The 17,354-nt window shown below is 50.7% G+C and overlaps 1 protein-coding gene across 2 annotated transcripts in view; it reads right to left on the bottom strand.

Annotated features, from left to right (window-relative positions):
* Window positions 1–7,617: 7,617 nt before the first annotated feature.
* LOC144487899 (X-ray repair cross-complementing protein 5-like) overlaps window positions 7,618–17,354 on the bottom strand; it is a 39,220-nt gene continuing 29,483 nt past the window's right edge. For both annotated transcript variants that reach the window (XM_078205951.1, XM_078205952.1), the window contains exons 9-12: window positions 17,182–17,311; window positions 16,706–16,806; window positions 10,048–10,164; window positions 7,618–7,838 (exon numbers count right to left, since the gene is read on the bottom strand). In XM_078205951.1, the coding sequence (XP_078062077.1) occupies window positions 7,636–7,838; window positions 10,048–10,164; window positions 16,706–16,806; window positions 17,182–17,311 (551 nt within the window). In that variant the 3' untranslated portion in view covers window positions 7,618–7,635. The remainder of the gene's footprint in view (window positions 7,839–10,047; window positions 10,165–16,705; window positions 16,807–17,181; window positions 17,312–17,354) is intronic.

Genomic DNA, 17,354 nt, shown 5'->3' with positions numbered 1-17,354 from the left:
GCCACTGTCTGTGTGGCGTTTGCACATACTCCCCGTGTCTGTGTGGGTTTCCTCTGGGTGCTCCGGTTTCCTCCCACAGACCGAAAGACATGCTGGTTAGGGTGCATTGGCCGTGCTAAATTCTCCCTCAGTGTACCCGAACAGGCACTGGAGTGTGGCGGCTAGGGGATTTTCACAGTAACTCCATTGCAGTATTAATGTAAGCCTACTTGTGACAATAATAAAGGATTGGAGGGAGCCCTTTTCAACCCTGACACTGGGGCTTTTTTGGGGCCTTTGTACCAACACATCACAACAAAATAAATCACACAAGGTTGTGCTTTTTTTTTTACTTTGTGGGACCCGGGCGTCACTGGCTGCCAGCGTTTATTGCCCGTCCCCAGCTGCCCTTTGGAGGGCAGTTGAGAGCCAACCACATTGCTGCGGCTCTGGAGTCACATGTAGGCCAGACCGGGTAAGGGCGACAGATTTCCTTCCCTAAAGGGACATTAGTGAACCAGATGGGTTTTTCCAACAATTGACGAGTTATAAGGAGAGGCTGGATAGACTGGGACTTTTTTCTCTGGAGCGTAGGTGACTTCGGGGTGATCTTATAGAGGTCTATAAAATAATGAGGGGCACAGATCAGCTAGATAGTCAATATCTTTTCCCAAAGGTAGGGGGGTCTAAAACTATAGGGCATAGGTTTAAGGCAGTGGTTCCCAAAGGGTGCGGCGCGCCACACTGGTGCGGCGAGAGAGGATGGCAAGAGTGGTGGGAAGATTCAAGGACAATCAAAGAAACAGTTAAACATGGTTTAAACAAGCATTGTTTTATACTTTCTGGATGTCCCATGATCATATTATAAAGTAATTGTGTTCTATGTTATGAATTAAGCACTGCTAGGAGTTGTTTTTTTTAAATGTATTTCTTATCAATAAAAAATTCGGTGTGGCGCGAGGAAATTTTTATTCCGAAAGTGCGGCCCAGTGAAAAAAGTTTGGGAACCACTGGTTTAAGGTGAGAGGGGAGAGATACAAAAGTGTCCAGAGGGGCAATTTTTTCACAGAGGGTGGTGAGTGTCTGGAACAAGCTGCCAGAGGTAGTAGTAGAGGCGGGTACAATTTTGTCTTTTAAAAAGCGTTTAGACAGTTACATGGGTAAGATGGGTCTAGAGGGATATGGGCCAAATGCAAGCAATTGGGACTAGAGTCATAGAGGTTTACAGCATGGAAACAGGCCCTTCGGCCCAATTTGTCCATGCTGCCCTTTTTTTTAAAAAACCCCTAAGCTAATCCCAATTGCCTGCATTTGGCCCATATCCCTCTATACCCATCGTACCTATGTAACTGTCTAAATGCTTTTTAAAAGATAAAATTGTACCTGCCTCTACTACTACCTCTGGCAGCTTGCTCCAGACACTCACCACCCTCTGTGTGAAATAATTGCCCCTCTGGGCCCTTTTGTATCTCTCCCCTCTCACCTTAAACCCATGCCCTCTAGTTTTAGACTCCCCTACCTTTGGGAAAAGATATTGACTAACTAGCTGATCTATGCCCCTCATTATTTTATAGACCTCTAATAAGATCACCTCTCAGCCTCCTTCGCCCCAGAGAAAAAAGTCCCAGTCTATCCAGCCTCTCCTTATAACTCAATCCATCAAGTCCCGGTAGCATCCTAGTCAATCTTTTCTGCACTCTTTCTAGTTTAATAATATCCTTTCTATAATAGGGTGACCAGAATTGCACACAGTATTCCAAGTGTGGCCCGGCATGGACAAGTTGGGCCGAAGGGCCTGTTTCCATGCTGTAAACCTCTATGACTCTAGTTTCATGGTCATCAGTAGATTCTTAATTCCAGATTTTTTTTATTGAACTTATCTTGATAGACACATTAACAAACGGGGAATAGAGGGATATAAGCGGTTGGTTAGATCGGTAAAAGTGATTGGCGAAGGCTTGGAGGGCTGAAGGGCCTGTTCCTTTGCTGTACTGTTCTTTGTTGTTCAGTCCGATAACACCATGGAGGGGTCACGAGAGGGGGTGATGAGGTAGACTTGGATGTCATCAGCATATTGTGGAGCCTGGCATCATGTCTTCAGATGGTGTCACTGAGGGGCACCAAGTAATGGACAAGACTGGAAAAGGGACATGGAGGCAAATCTAACAGTAACACTTGCACATCCAGCACCAGTGACCATTCCCAATGAGAGAGAATCTCAGCTGCTTCCCTTGACATTGAAATATTACCATTGCTGAATGCTCCATTATTATCATGAGGGGGTCACTAATGACCAGAAACCTAACTGGACCAGCCACGTTCTGCATCTACAAAAGCAGGTCAGTCGCTGTGGCGATGAACTCAGCTCCCGATTCCTCAAAGCCTGTCACCATTCAGGACTCAAAGCAAGCCGCTTGACTGACACTCCATTGACTGGATCCACTACAGTTTGCCTATCGCTGCAACAGGTCCACAGCAGACGCCATCTCCCTGGCCCTGCACTCAACCCTGAAACACCTAGATAACAAGGACACCTATGTCAGACTCCTATTTATCGACTACAGCTCAGCCTCCAACACCATTATTCCTGCAAAACTCATCTCCAAACTCCGTGGTCTGGGCCTCAGCTTCTCCCTCTGTGACTGGATCCTGAACTTCCTACAGCCCACAATCAGTAAGGATAGGCAATAACACCTCCTCCACGATCATCCTCAACACCGGTGCCCCACAAGACTGTGCTCTCAGCCCCCTACTATACTCCTTATGCACCTATGACTGTGCGGCCAAATTGTCCTCCAACTCGATTTTCAAATTTGCTGATGAAACCACCATAGTGGGTCGGATCTCAAACAATGACGAGACAGAGTACAGGAATGAGATAGAGAATCTGGTGAACTGGTGCGGCAACAATAATCTCTCCCTCAAAGTCAACAAAACGAAGGAGATTGTCATCGACTTCAGGAAGCATAAAGGAGAACATGCCCCTGTCTACATCAATGGGGATGATGTAGAAAGGGTTGAGAGCTTCAAGTTTTTAGGTGTCCAGATCACCAACAACCTGTCCTGGTCCCCCCATGCCGACACTATAGTTAAGAAAGCCCCACCAACGCCTCTACTTTCTCAGAAAACTAAGGAAATTTGGCATGTCAGCTACGACTCTCACCAACTTTTACAGATGCACCATAGAAAGCATTCTTTCAGGTTGTATCACAGCTTGGTATGGCTCCTGCTCTGTCCAAGACCGCAAGAAACTACAAAGGGTTGTGAATGTAGCCCAGTCCATCATGCAAACCACCCTCCCATCCATTGACTCCGTCTACATTTCCCGCTGCCTTGGAAAAGCAGCCAGCATAATTAAGGACTCCACACGCCCCAGACATTCACTCTGCCACCTTTTTCCTTCGGGAAAATGATACAAAAGTCTGAGGTCACGTTCCAACCGACTCAAGAACAGCTTCTTCCCTGCTGCCATCAGACTTTTGAATGGACCTACCTTGCATTAAGTTGATCTTTCTCTACACCCTAGCTATGACTGTAACACTACATTCTGCACTTTCTCCTTTCCTTCTCTATGAACAGTATGCTTTGTCTGTATAGCGTGCAAAAAACAATACTTTTCACTGTATACTAATAATGTGACAATCATAAATTAAATCAAAATCAGCTCGGATAACAGCAGATACCCGGGAACATCACCACCTGCAAGTTCCCCTTCAAACCACACACCATCCAAACTTGCACTCTATCACCATTCCTTAACTGTCATTGGGTCAAACCCTGAAACTCCCTCCCTAACAGCACTTTAGGTGTACCTACATTACAGGGACTGCAGCGATTCAAGAAGGCAGCTCACCACCACCTTCTCAAGGGCAACTAGGGATGGGCAATAAATGCTAGTCTAGCCAGCGACACCCACATCCCATCAATAAATAAAAATGAATATGGTCGTTATTTTGTGCACAGATGTATCAGTGACCAATCGGTTTTATTTTGGAGTTGGCAGAGGGCGGACTGTTGGGTAGGACACTGAGAATATCACGCCTGACAATTAATTATGCGTTGTCAGAGAGCACGTCTGTATAAGTTTAAACACTGTGGTCCAAGCTCGGGGGCGGGGGCGGAATGGCCTCCCTCAGCACTGTAGGGATTCTACAACTCCATGAAAAGCAGTCCAGGTTTTTGTGTGTGCTGTTGTCCAAAGCTAAAACAGGGGCACATAAACCTGTGTCAATTACTGCCCATCTTATTTAACATCCTTGATGCTTAATAAATCTCCATTTTTCTAGAATTTGTCCCCTGCTGTTAACATCTTTGTCGCACTCAAAGTTCCTTACAGCAGTGGGTATGAATCATAGAAACCCTACAATGCAGAAGGAGGCTATTTGGCCCATTGAGTCAACCACAATCCCATCCAGGCCCAATCCCCATAACCCCATGTATTTACCCGAGCCAATCCCCCTGAACTAAGGGACAATTTAGCATGGCCAATCCACCTAACCCGCAGACCTTTGGACTGTAGGAGGAAACCCACGCAGACATGGTGAGAATGTGCAAACTCCACACAGTAACCCTGGCTGGGAATTGAACCCGGGTCCCTGGCGCTGTGGGGCAGCAGTGCCAACCAGTGTACCACCGGGTGACTGTGTTTGAATCATAGATCTCGATGCTGCCCTGAAACCAGACAATGGTCAGAATTGATGTTCCATTGGGGGAATGGCACCATTGACAATGCAGCATCCCCCTGGTATCGCCCTGCAGTGCCAGCCTAATGTGCCCAAACCCTGGAGCAGGGTTCTGTCAGCAGACTCCAGTCCCAAAGTGAGAGTGCGATAAATTAATACTGGTGAGCCTGGAGCGAATAACCCCCTCCCTCAGATATGCCAGATAAATGCCACGATGGGCACAGTGGTTGGCACTGCTGCCTCACAACGCCAGGGACCTGAGTTCGATTCCTGGCTTGGGTCATTGTCTGTGTGCAGTTTGCACATTCTCCCTGTGTCTGCGTGGGTTTCCTCCGGGTGCTCCAGTTTCCTCCCACACTCCAAAGATGTATGGGGTAGGTGGATTGGCCGTGCTAAATTGCCCCTTAGTGTCAGGGGGACTAGCAGGGTAAATATGTGGGGTTATGGGGATAGGACCTGGGTGGGATTGTTGTCGGTGCAGACTCGATGGGCCGAATGGCCTTCTGCACTGTAGGGATTCTATGATTCTCATGATAATGGAGCTTCAGAATCACACTGGGCGGAGTTTGCCCCTCACTGTCGTGACACTGAATCCAGCTGCCGCTGGGTAAATCCCAATTTCCCAACAATAGCCGTATCAGAAAAACAGAAACAGATTCTCAAATATTTTACTTCAACAAAACAGTGAATTATTTTAACTTCTTGATATTATGAAGTCCTGACCCGTACACAACCGCTTCTTTAAACAGTTATCTTAGAAACATATAAATGGAAGATTTCCTCCTGGGAGCCAGACTCGTTGCTCGGGTATAATCACGAGCGGCTGCATGTCTTGTCCTCAATATAGGAGGTGAACATCATTACTATGGAACTAGAAGGAGGAAGCTGCAGAGGTGCTGCGAGGGAGCTGCAGGTGGTGCCGTGAGGGAGCTGCAGTGGTGCCGCGAGGGAGCTGCAGTGTGGCTGAGAGGGAGCTGCAGTGGTGCTGAGAGGGAGCTGCAGTGGTGCTGTGAAGCAGCTGCAGGCAGTGCCGTGAGGGAGCTGCAGTGGTTCTGCGAGGGAGCTGCAGTGGTGCTGAGAGAGAGCTTCAGTGGTGCTGTGAAGCAGCTGCAGGCAGTGCCGTGAGCGAGCTGCAGTGGTGCTGCGAGGGAGCTGCAGTGGTGCTGAGAGGGAGCTGCAGAGGTGCTGCGAGGGAACTGCAGTGGTGCTGCGAGGGAACTGCAGGGGTGCTGTGAGGGAACTGCAGGGGTGCTGTGAGGGAGCTGCAGGGGTGCTGAGAGGGAGCTGCAGAGGTGCTGCGAGGGAGCTGCAGGGGTGCTGAGAGGGAGCTGCAGTGATGCTGCAAGGGAGCTGCAGTGGTGCTGCGAGGGAGCTGCAGGGGTGCTGCGAGGGAGTTGCAGTGATGCTGTGAAGCAGCTGCGATGGGGCTCTGAGAGTGATGCTGTGGAACTCAAGGCAACTATGATGGAGCTCTGAGGAAGCTACAAAAAAATGTTCAGAGTCTGGTTCAATTAAACACTGAGTGAGCAATGGTGGTGGTCTAGAGATGGTGATGTGGAATCTCAGGACTCTGAGGTCCGAGAGAGGAAGTAAATAAGAAAGGGCGGGATTTTACAGACTCACTCGTCCTGAAACCGTAAAATCCCACCCGAGGTCAACGCACCTTTTCGCGTTCCGCCCCTCGCCCGCTCTGATTCCCGTGCCGGGCGGAACGGGAAAATTCTGGCCATAGAGTTTCGAGAAGAAAAACACACAGGAGCGGCAACAAAACAGGCAGGAAGTACCCAAAAAAAATCATCCCCAGTAAACTCTTTAATCTTGTCACTTATATAAAAATACAGACAGCCAAAATCAGGATTGAAGGTTGGTTAGCGTGCGAGGGAAATGCGAGAAGAGATGGTTTGTATTTGATTTGAACTTTTCACCTCAGAGTAACCCTGACTGCCTTCACCCAGAACAGGCTCGAGGGGCTGAATGGCCTGCCTCCGTTTCCAGCGAGAGATTACTGATCTGATACGGTAACTGTTCCCATCAAAGCGAGGTCCCAAAACCTCGTTATTACTTTGTACCGTTGTTAAAAAAAATCATAGAATCCCTTCAGGGCAGAAAGAGGCCATTCGGCCCATCGAGTCTGCACTGACTACAATCCCACCCAAGCCCTATCCCCGTTACCCCACATATTTACCCTGCTAATCCCCCTGACACTAAGGCGCTATTTAGTATGGCCAATCCACCCAGCCCGCACATGGATCTTGCATGTTTAGGTTAACCTTTGCAGCTCCGTGCTGCCTATTTCTCTCTCCACTCACTAGAACGGCAAGTGTAAAGAGCGCAGCCAAAGATCAGTATACTACCCTTGGGCGGTGCCAGCTGGTTGTTAACAGGTACCTTTCTGCCATAACCAAGTCCGGGGCTTCCTCACCAACCCCCCGGTAAAAATAACAGGGAGGAAAATAATATTCAGACGTGGCAGTGACTTTCCCAGGACTGGGTTTTGTTGGATGTGAGTCGGTTACAGGTGGCCTGTAAAACACAAAGTACAAAATAAACATGTGACAAATTCAACAGGTACAAAAATATCCCGGGGGCAGATTTCTGAGTTCCTTGTCAGCGAGGTGGCCTGTATATCCTGGAGGCCTCGGAAGGAGAGTCTGGGCTCTCCTCATTACGCAGATGGTCGGAATCACGGAGTCAGAGCAAGTCCTGGTTCTGTTATATTTGGATCAGAGCTGATTTGGATACTGGCTGCTCGCTGCGGTGGGGGTGGGGGCGGGGGGGGGGGGGGGGGGCGGGGGTTGGGGGGGGGGGGGGGTCACAGTTTGAAGGTCCCTGTGGTGTTTTGATTCAGTTGGGAAGGCCAGTTGGGTCTTTTCCCCAGCTAAACCCGACAGTCTCCGCTGCTCGTACACGATCCGCACCACCCCCCCGCCCTACCCCCGCTCCCCCCCAGGCCATGGCCTGAATTCCACCGCGGTCAGTTCTCAGCGAAGTGACCGGTGATGGCGTCGATCAGCTCCTGCTTCTTGCTGCCCCTCAGCCCGTACTGTTTACAGACCTCCTTGAGCACCGGCACGGTCAGCTTGCCCAGCGTCCCGCTCCGCAGGTACTGCCTGACCACCTCCTTCCCCAGCGACACCTCCACGTTTGGCCTCTTCTCGGCTCCCCCGGCTGCGTCGCCTGATCACAGAGAACAGCAGTTCATTCTTCAGACAGTCACCGTGACAAATCTCCGAAGTACCGAAGACAAACAATGGCCCCACTCTTGAATATTCGGCTAATAAGAAACAGCACCGTGCAATTCCACTTCAGTTAATTATGGCTCGGGTCACTGTCTGTGTGGAGTCTGCACGTCCTCCCCGTGTCTGCGTGGGTTTCCTCTGGGTGCTCCGGTTTCCTCCCACAGTCTGAAAGACATGCTGGTTAGATGCATTGGCCGTGCTAAGTTCTCCCTCAGTGTTACCCGAACAGGCACCGGAGTGTGGCAACTAGGGGATTTTCACAGTAACGTCACTGCGGTGTCAATGTAAGTCTTACTTGCGACACTAATAAATAAACTTTACTTTTAAATTTACTTAACACCTGTTCATTGTTTATAAGGGACAGTAAAACAATCGTCATTCTGGAGGAGCGGGCATCGCTGGCATTTAGTTGCCATGAATAGGGCAGTTTTGCGTGGGACTTGCCAAGTTAATTCAGAGAACGTTCAACTGTCAGCCACATTGGGACTGGAATCAACAGGAGGACAGGCTGGTAAAGACAGCAAGTTTAAAGTTTATTTATTCGTCACAAGTAGGCTGACATTAACACTGCAATGAAGTTACTGTGAAAATCCCCTAGTCGCCACACTCCAGCGCCTGTTCGGGTAACACTGAGGGAGAATTTAGCATGGCCAATGCACCCTAACCAGCACGTCTTTCGGGACTGTAGGAGGAAACCGGAGTACCCGGAGGAAACCCAAGCAGACACGGGGAGAACGTGCAGACTCTGCACAGAGAGTGACCCAAGTCAGGAATCGAACCCGGGTCCTTGGCGCTGTGAGGCAGCAGTGCTAACCACTGTGCCACCGTGCCACCCCCTTCCATAATAGACATGAGCTCGGTCGTTGGATTTTTCTGACAGGCTTTGGGGTCACTTTTACCGGGAGCTACTTTATATTGATCAAGCTTTTAAAAAACAAACACTAGCTTAGAATTCTCAGACAGTCATGGTGGGCATTTGAACCCACATTTTCCCTCTGGATTTGAATACCGCTGCAAAAACAGAGGCGTGCTGTCGAAGCTTTTCATCTTGCACTCATCAGGACAGACACAAGAATGCCAAATTTCAAAGGGAGTAACAATTTATACTCCCCCAAAAAAAGGGTGCTGATTGGTCAGCATATCGATTTTGATTGGTTGAGGTATTGCCATGGTGGGTGCGTTAGGGAACTATTGACCCCCCCCCTCCCCATGCTTACATTTAATTAAAAAAGGCAGTGCCTGGACATGTTCCTTTTGCCTGTAGAGGACAGGTCCCTCCATATGAATACACGTAATTTCTAGCAGGCGTAAATGGGCCACATTACGAGCCCGACTGATAATCTTTAATTGCTGCTCTTTGAAATTTGATATTCTTGCATCTGTCCTGTATAATAAAACAGCTATTTGTTCCCTGGATTATCTACAGTGGTCCACCCCAGAACCCTGAGGCCGAAAGCAGTCAACAGAATTGCTTGGAAGCTCTGAGGAGCAAGTTGGGTACCTGCCAGCCACCAGAACAAGGAGCTGAACCTCCACAGTCGTGTGATGTTAAATCAAGGTTGGAAGGTTGCTTTGCCAAAAATCAATGGGCAGGATCCCCATAAAATCTTTCCTCAGGAAATAACTAACAGGGAGGAACGATAAAGTGAATTCTGGAGGGCTATGGCATACCTCACGGGCTGGTTTCTACAGAAGTGAATGCACCTTCAATATTCTTGCCACGTATAGGGGAATTCTTGGGCAGGGAGCACAAAGTTGAACTGAGTTCACAGGCATGAGGAATGATAAACTGCAGTGTTGAGTTAATAGTGCTTTGTTTAAGTCTAAAATACAATAAAGTATGTTTTTATTTGAAAAAGTTGAAATCGAGTTCTGTCAGGTAATTATGGTCAGTTAATTCTCTATAAATGTTCCTAACAGGGTTGTAATAAATTACAGCGGCCACTACACTTCACTGACTGTAGTGTTTTACAATGTCCTGAGGAAAGGCGCTAAAGAAATGCAATTCTTTGTTTCTTTTGGCGACCAGCTGGTTCAGTTCTGAGAGAATTGAGCAGAGATTTCCGTGTCCGTGTGGCTCACTTGTATCCCACGCGAAGCATTTACTGACACAACGTTTAATTTGCTCCCCTTGCCGCAGTACTCACTGAGCTTCCTCTTCTGTTGGCTCTTTGCACCTGTGTTATAGCCCGGGGGATAAACCAGCTCCAGGAACTCCTCTGCCAGCTGTCCGATTCTCCTGTCCATAACATCATTCTTTGGCACTGTGTGGGGAAAAGACGATTTCCCCTATTACGCTCCTCTATCAAAGTCATTTATTTGCACCTCTCCAGCTTCCTCTCCCCCCCCTCCCCCACAGCATCCCCCCCTCTCCCCCTGTTCCCCTCCCGCGGCTTTCCCTCTCCAGCCCCCCTTCTCCACCTCTCTACCTTTCCTCCTCCCCCACAGCACCCCATTGGCTCCCCCTCTCCCCCCGGTTCCCTCTCTCTCCCCCAGCTCCCCCTCTCTGCCCCCCAGCTCCCCCTCTCTGCCCCCCAGCTCCCCCTCTCTGCCCCCCAGCTCCCCCTCTCTGCCCCCCAGCTCCCCCTCTCTGCCCCCCAGCTCCCCCTCTCTGCCCCCCAGCTCTCCCTCTCTGCCCCCCAGCTCCCCCTCTCTGCCCCCCAGCTCCCCCTCTCTGCCCCCCAGCTCCCCCTCTCTGCCCCCCAGCTCCCCCTCTCTGCCCCCCAGCTCCCCCTCTCTGCCCCCCAGCTCCCCCTCTCTGCCCCCCAGCTCCCCCTCTCTGCCCCCCAGCTCCCCCTCTCTGCCCCCCAGCTCCCCCTCTCTGCCCCCCAGCTCCCCCTCTCTGCCCCCCAGCTCCCCCTCTCTGCCCCCCAGCTCCCCCTCTCTGCCCCCCAGCTCCCCCTCTCTGCCCCCCAGCTCCCCCTCTCTGCCCCCCAGCTCCCCATCTCTGCCCCCCAGCTCAGAATCACAGAATCCTCCAGTGCAGAAGAGGCCCTTCGGCCCACCAAATCTGCACTGATGCATGAAATGCCCTGACCTGCCCACCTAATCCCACTTACCAGCACTTGGCCCATAGCCCTGAATGTTATGACATGCCAAGTGCTCATCCAGGTACTTTTTAAAGGATGTGAGGCATTCCGCCTCCACCACCCTCCCAGGCAGCGCATTCCAGACCCTCACCACCCTCTGGGGAAAAAACTTTTCCCTCAAATCCCCCCAAAACCTCCCACCCCTCACTTTTAACTTTTGTCCCCTCGTAACTGACCCTTCAACTAAGGGGAACAGCTGCTCCCCATCCACCCTGTCCATGCCCCTCATAATCTTGAACACCTCGATCAGGTCACCCCTCAGTCTTCTCCGCTCCAGAGAAAACAACCCCAAGCCAATCCAAACTCTCTTCATAACTTAAATGTTCCGTCCCAGGCAGCATCCTGGTGAATCTCCTCTGCACCCCCTCCAGTGCAATCACATCCTTCCTATAATATGGCGACGAGAACTGCACACAGTGCTCCAACTGTGGCCTCACCAAAGTTCTATACAACTCCATCATGACCTCTCTGCTTTGTGATCTATACCCCGACTCATAAAGGCGAGTGTGCCATATGCCTTTTTCACCACCCTATTAACCTGCCTTTCCACCTTCAGAGATCTATGGACAAACGCGCCAAGGTCCCTTTGTTCTTCGCAACTTCCCAGTGTCAGACCTTTCACAGTATACTTCCACCCTCTCCCCACCCCCACTCCCCATCTCCACCCTCAACTCCCCCCCTCTCCACCCCAATTCTCCCTCCCCCCAAGCTCCCCCCTCCCAGCTCCCCCTCTCCAACCCTAGCTCCCCCTCTCTCCCTCCCCCTCCCCGCAGCTTCCCCTCTCCTCCTTCTCCTCCAGCTCCCCCTCTCCCCCCACAGCAACCCCCTCTCTCCCCCCCCCACAGCTCCCCCTCTCTCCCTTCCCCAGCACCCCCTCTCTCCCTCCCCCAGCACCCCCCTCTCTCTTCCCCAGCACCCCCCTCTCTCTTCCCCAGCACCCCCTCTCCCTCCCCCAGCACCCCCTCTCCCTCCCCCAGCACCCCCTCTCCCTCCCCCAGCACCCCCTCTCCCTCCCCCAGCAACCCCTCTCTCTTCCCCAGCAACCCCTCTCTCTTCCCCAGCACCCAATCTCTCTTCCCCAGCACCCCTCTCTCTTCCCCAGCACCCCCTCTCTCTTCCCCAGCACCCCCTCTCTCTTCCCCAGCACCCCCTCTCTCTTCCCCAGCACCCCCTCTCTCTTCCCCAGCACCCCCTCTCTCTTCCCCAGCACCCCCTCTCTCCCTCCCCCAGCACCCCCTCTCTCCCTCCCCCAGCCCCCCTCTCTCCCTTCCCCAGCAACCCCTCTCCCTCCCCCAGCACCCCCTCTCTCTTCCCCAGCACCCCCTCTCTCTTCCCCAGCATCCCCTCTCTCTTCCCCAGCACCCCCTCTCTCTTCCCTAGCACCCCCTCTCTCTTCCCCAGCACCCCCTCTCTCTTCCCCAGCACCCCCTCTCTCTTCCCCAGCACCCCCTCTCTCTTCCCCAGCACCCCCTCTCTCTCTTCCCCAGCACCTCCTCTCTCTTCCCCAGCACCCCCTCTCTCTTCCCCAGCACCCCCTCTCTCTTCCCCAGCACCCCCTCTCTCTTCCCCGGCACCCCCTCTCTCTTCCCCAGCAACCCCTCTCTCTCCCCCAGCAACCCCTCTCTCTTCCCCAGCATCCCCTCTCTCTTCCCCAGCACCCCCTCTCTCTCTGTCCCCCACTCCCCTCAGCTGCCCTTCTCCAACACGGTAAGAAGTTTAACAACACCAGGTTAAAGTCCAACAAGTTTATTTGGTAGCAAATGCCACTAGCTTTCGGAGCGCTGCCCCTTCGTCAGCTGGAGCTCAACACCCCCAGCTCCCCCTCCCCAGCCAGCTCTCCCTTTCCCTGCCAGCTCCCCCTCTCCCCCCAGCTCCCCCTCTCTCCCCCCTATCTGCTCCTTCCCCCAGCTCTGCCCCCCCCCCCTCCCCTGAGCTCTGCACCCCCCCACCCCACCCCCCCGAGCTCCCTCTTATTAGCAGTGGAGGAATAATACAGCAGCTGGTCTTTTTCCTTCAGCAAGTTTATTCTACATACAGCTCAGTACAGATACAAGCTCCTCTGATTCCCCCACAGTATCTGTTCCTGCTGTGTCCATTTATACTCTTTCAGAGGTTGAGTCAATAACCATCGCCTGTCTTCAATAAGGCAATTACTGTAATTGCCACAGTATGCATTTGCTGATACACTGACTCTCCTCTCCGCATCCCCCAGCTCCCCCACCCTAACCCCCCCCCCCCACTTTGCCATATTTCTCCCCTCTTCATGCCCCCAGCAACCCCTCTCTGCCCCCCAGGGAGCATTACAACTGGATTCAACAATTACCCAATATTCATACCCGCCCCGGGGCCCTGAATCCAATGGGAAATATTCCCGATATACTGCTCTGTTACAGACTACGTGTGAAAGCTGGGCTTTTTTAGTCTTTACAATCACTATCTTATCATAATCACTATCATTCCTTATCATAATCATGGACCCCACGCACCTCGGACATTCTCTCTTCCACCTTCTTCTGTCGGGAAAAAGTCTGAGGTCACGTACCAACCGACTCAAGAACAGCTTAGAACATAGAACATAGAACAGTACAGCACAGAACAGGCCCTTCGGCCCACGATGTTGTGCCGAGCTTTATCTGAAACCAAGATCAAGCTATCCCACTCCCTATCCTCCTGGTGTGCTCCATGTGCCTATCCAATAACCGCTTAAATGTTCCTAAAGTGTCTGACTCCACTATCACTGCAGGCAGTCCATTCCACACCCCAACCACTCTCTGCGTAAAGAACCTACCTCTGATATCCGTCCTGTATCTCCCACCACGAACCCTATAGTTATGCCCCCTTGTAATAGCTCCATCCACCCGAGGAAATAGTCTTTGAACGTTCACTCTATCTATCCCCTTCATCATTTTATACACCTCTATTAAGTCTCCCCTCAGCCTCCTCCGCTCCAGAGAGAACAGCCCTAGCTCCCTCAACCTTTCCTCATATGACCTACCCTCCAAACCAGGCAGCATCCTGGTAAATCTCCTCTGCACTCTTTCCAGCGCTTCCACATCCTTCTTATAGTGAGGTGACCAGAACTGCACACAATATTCCAAATGTGGTCTCACCAAGGTCCTGTAAAGTTGCAGCATAACCCCACGGCTCTTAAACTCCAACCCCCTGCTAATAAAAGCTAACACACTATAGGCCTTCTTCACAGCTCTATCCACTTGAGTGGCAACCTTTAGAGATCTGTGGATATGGACCCCAAGATCTCTCTGTTCCTCCACAGTCTTCAGAACCCTACCTTTGACCCTGTAATCCACATTTAAATTAGTCCTACCAAAATGAATCACCTCACATTTATCAGGGTTAAACTCCATTTGCCATTTTTCAGCCCAGCTTTGCATCCTATCTATGTCTCTTTGCAGCCTACAACAGCCCTCCACCTCATCCACTACTCCACCAATCTTGGTGTCATCAGCAAATTTACTGATCCACCCTTCAGCCCCCTCCTCTAAGTCATTAATAAAAATCACAAAGAGCAGAGGACCAAGCACTGATCCCTGCGGCACACCGCTAGCAACCTGCCTCCAATCCGAAAATTTTCCATCGACCACCACCCTCTGTCTTCGGTCAGACAGCCAGTTACCTATCCAATCGGCCAACTTTCCCTCTATCCCACACCTCCTCACTTTCATCATAAGCCGACCATGGGGGACCTTATCAAACGCCTTACTAAAATCCATGTATATGACATCAACTGCCCTACCTTCATCAACACACTTAGTTACCTCCTCAAAAAATTCTATCAAATTTGTGAGGCACGACTTGCCCTTCACGAATCCGTGCTGACTATCTCGGATTAATCCGCATCTTTCTAAATGGTCGTAAATCCCATCCCTAAGGACCCTTTCCATCAATTTACCAACCACCGAAGTAAGACTAACCGGTCTATAATTACCAGGGTCATTTCTATTCCCTTTCTTAAACAGAGGAACAACATTCGCCATTCTCCAGTCCTCTGGCACCATCCCCGTGGACAGCGAGGACCCAAAGATCAACGCCAAAGGCTCTGCAATCTCATCCCTTGCCTCCCACAGAATCCTAGGATACATTTCATCAGGCCCAGGGGACTTATCGACCTTCAGTTTACTCAAAACTGCCAAGACATCCTCCCTCCGAACATCTATTTCCTCCAGCCTATTAGCCTGTAACACCTTCTCTTCCTCAAAAACATGGCCCCTCTCCTTGGTGAACACTGAAGAAAAGTATTCATTCATCACCTCGCCTATCTCTCCTGCCTCCATACACAAGTTCCCACTACTGTCCTTGACCGGCCCTAACCTCACCCTGGTCGTTCTTTTATTCCTCACATAAGAGTAAAAAGACTTGGGGTTTTCCTTGATCCGACCCGCCAAGGACTTCTCATGTCCCCTCCTAGCTCTCCTAAGCCCCTTTTTCAGCTCATTCCTTGCTAACTTGTAACGCTCAATCGAGCCATCTGAACCTTGTTTCCTCATCCCTACATAAGCTTCCCTCTTCCTTTTCACAAGACATTCCACCTCTTTCGTGAACCATGGTTCCCTCACTCGGCCATTTCCTCCCTGCCTGACAGGAACATACCTATCAAGGACATCCAGTATTTGTTCCTTGAAATGTTCCACTTTTCATTAGTTCCTTTCTCTGACAGTTTCTGTTCCCAACTTATGCCCCCTAATTCTTGCCTAATCGCATCATAATTACCCCTCCCCCAATTGTAAACCTTGCCCTGCCGTACGGCCCTATCCCTCTCCATTGCAATAACAAAAGACACCGAATTGTGGTCACTATCTCCAAATTGCTCTCCCACAACCAAATCGAACACTTGGCCCGGTTCATTTCCCAGTACCAAATCCAATGTGGCCTCACCTCTAGTCGGCCCATCCACATATTGTGTCAGGAAACCCTCCCGCACACACTGCACAAAAACTGCCCCATCCAAACTATTTGACCTACAAAGGTTCCAATCAATATTTGGAAAGTTAAAGTCCCCCATGACAACTACCCTGTGACCCCCACACATATCCATAATCTGCTTAGCAATTTCTTCCTCCACATCTCTATTACTATTTGGGGGCCTATAATAAACTCCTAGCAACGTGACCGCTCCTTTCCTATTTCTAACTTCAGCCCATATTACCTCAGTGTGCAGATCCCCCATGAAGTGCCTTTCCGCAGCCGTTAAACTATCCTTGATTAACAATGCCACTCCTCCACCTCTTTTACCAGCTTCCCTACACTTAGTGAAACATCTATACCCCGGAACGTCCACCAACCATTCCTGTCCTTTTTCTACCCACGTCTCCGTAATGGCCACAACATCGTAGTCCCAAGTACCAATCCACGCCCCAAGTTCATCTACCTTGTTCCGGATGCTCCTTGCATTGAAGTAGACACACTTCAACCCACCTTCCTGTCTACCAGTACCCACCCTTCTTTCCTGCTGCTGTCAGACTTTTGAATGGACCGACCTCGCATTAAGTTGATCTTTCTCTACACCCTAGCTATGACTGTAACACTACATTCTGCACTCTCTCCTTTCCTTCTCTCTGAATGGTATGCTTTGTCTGTATAGTCCGCAAGAAACAATACTTTTCACTGTATGTTAATACATGTGACAATAATAAATCAAATCAAATTAATTCCTTTTGCTGCTGGGCAGTGGGTACGAGCTGTACAGCAGGATACTCACGTGTCAAATCTTCAACTTCTTCCGGTTCCTTCAAATCGAGGGCCAGTGCCTCCAGATTACGGAAATGCCGCTGAATAACCGGATTCTCAAAGCTCTCAGGCCTAATCCAGAGGGATAGAAATGGTCACCATTTTATTTTAAGGAGAATTTGCAGAAATTTCCTGTTCATCTGCACAGGGGAAATCATAGAAATCCTACAGTGCAGGAGGAGGCCATTCAGCCCATCGAGTCTGCACCGACAACAATCCCACCCCAGGTCCTATCCCCGTAACCCAATGTATTTACCCCGCTAGTCCCTCTAATCTACACATCTGGGTCACTGAGGGGCAATTTAGCACGGCCAATCCCGCACACCTTTCAGACTGTGGGAGGAACCCGGAAGAAACCCATGCCGACACGGGGAGAACGTGCAGACTCTCCGCACAGACAGTGATCCCCTAAAGGCGCAGAAAGTATCGCTGGAACCTCTGACTGACCTGTATTTAAACCGGAGCTTCTGCACCACTGATTTCATCTTCTCGATCTGATCCTCGCTGGCCACTCGCTTCTCCGTAAAGCCGATCTTCCTGACATCGTCGGCGTAAGGCAAATAAAGCAGGTGGAATCCTAATGGGAAAATGACGGAAAAGTTTTGTTTGTACCAGGAATC

The sequence above is a fragment of the Mustelus asterias genome, unplaced genomic scaffold (assembly GCF_964213995.1).
Source record: "Mustelus asterias unplaced genomic scaffold, sMusAst1.hap1.1 HAP1_SCAFFOLD_1111, whole genome shotgun sequence".
In the NCBI taxonomy this organism is placed as follows: Eukaryota; Metazoa; Chordata; class Chondrichthyes; order Carcharhiniformes; family Triakidae; genus Mustelus; species Mustelus asterias.
The sequence above is the reverse complement of the archived record's forward strand: the minus strand, read 5'-3'. Positions and strand labels throughout refer to the sequence as shown.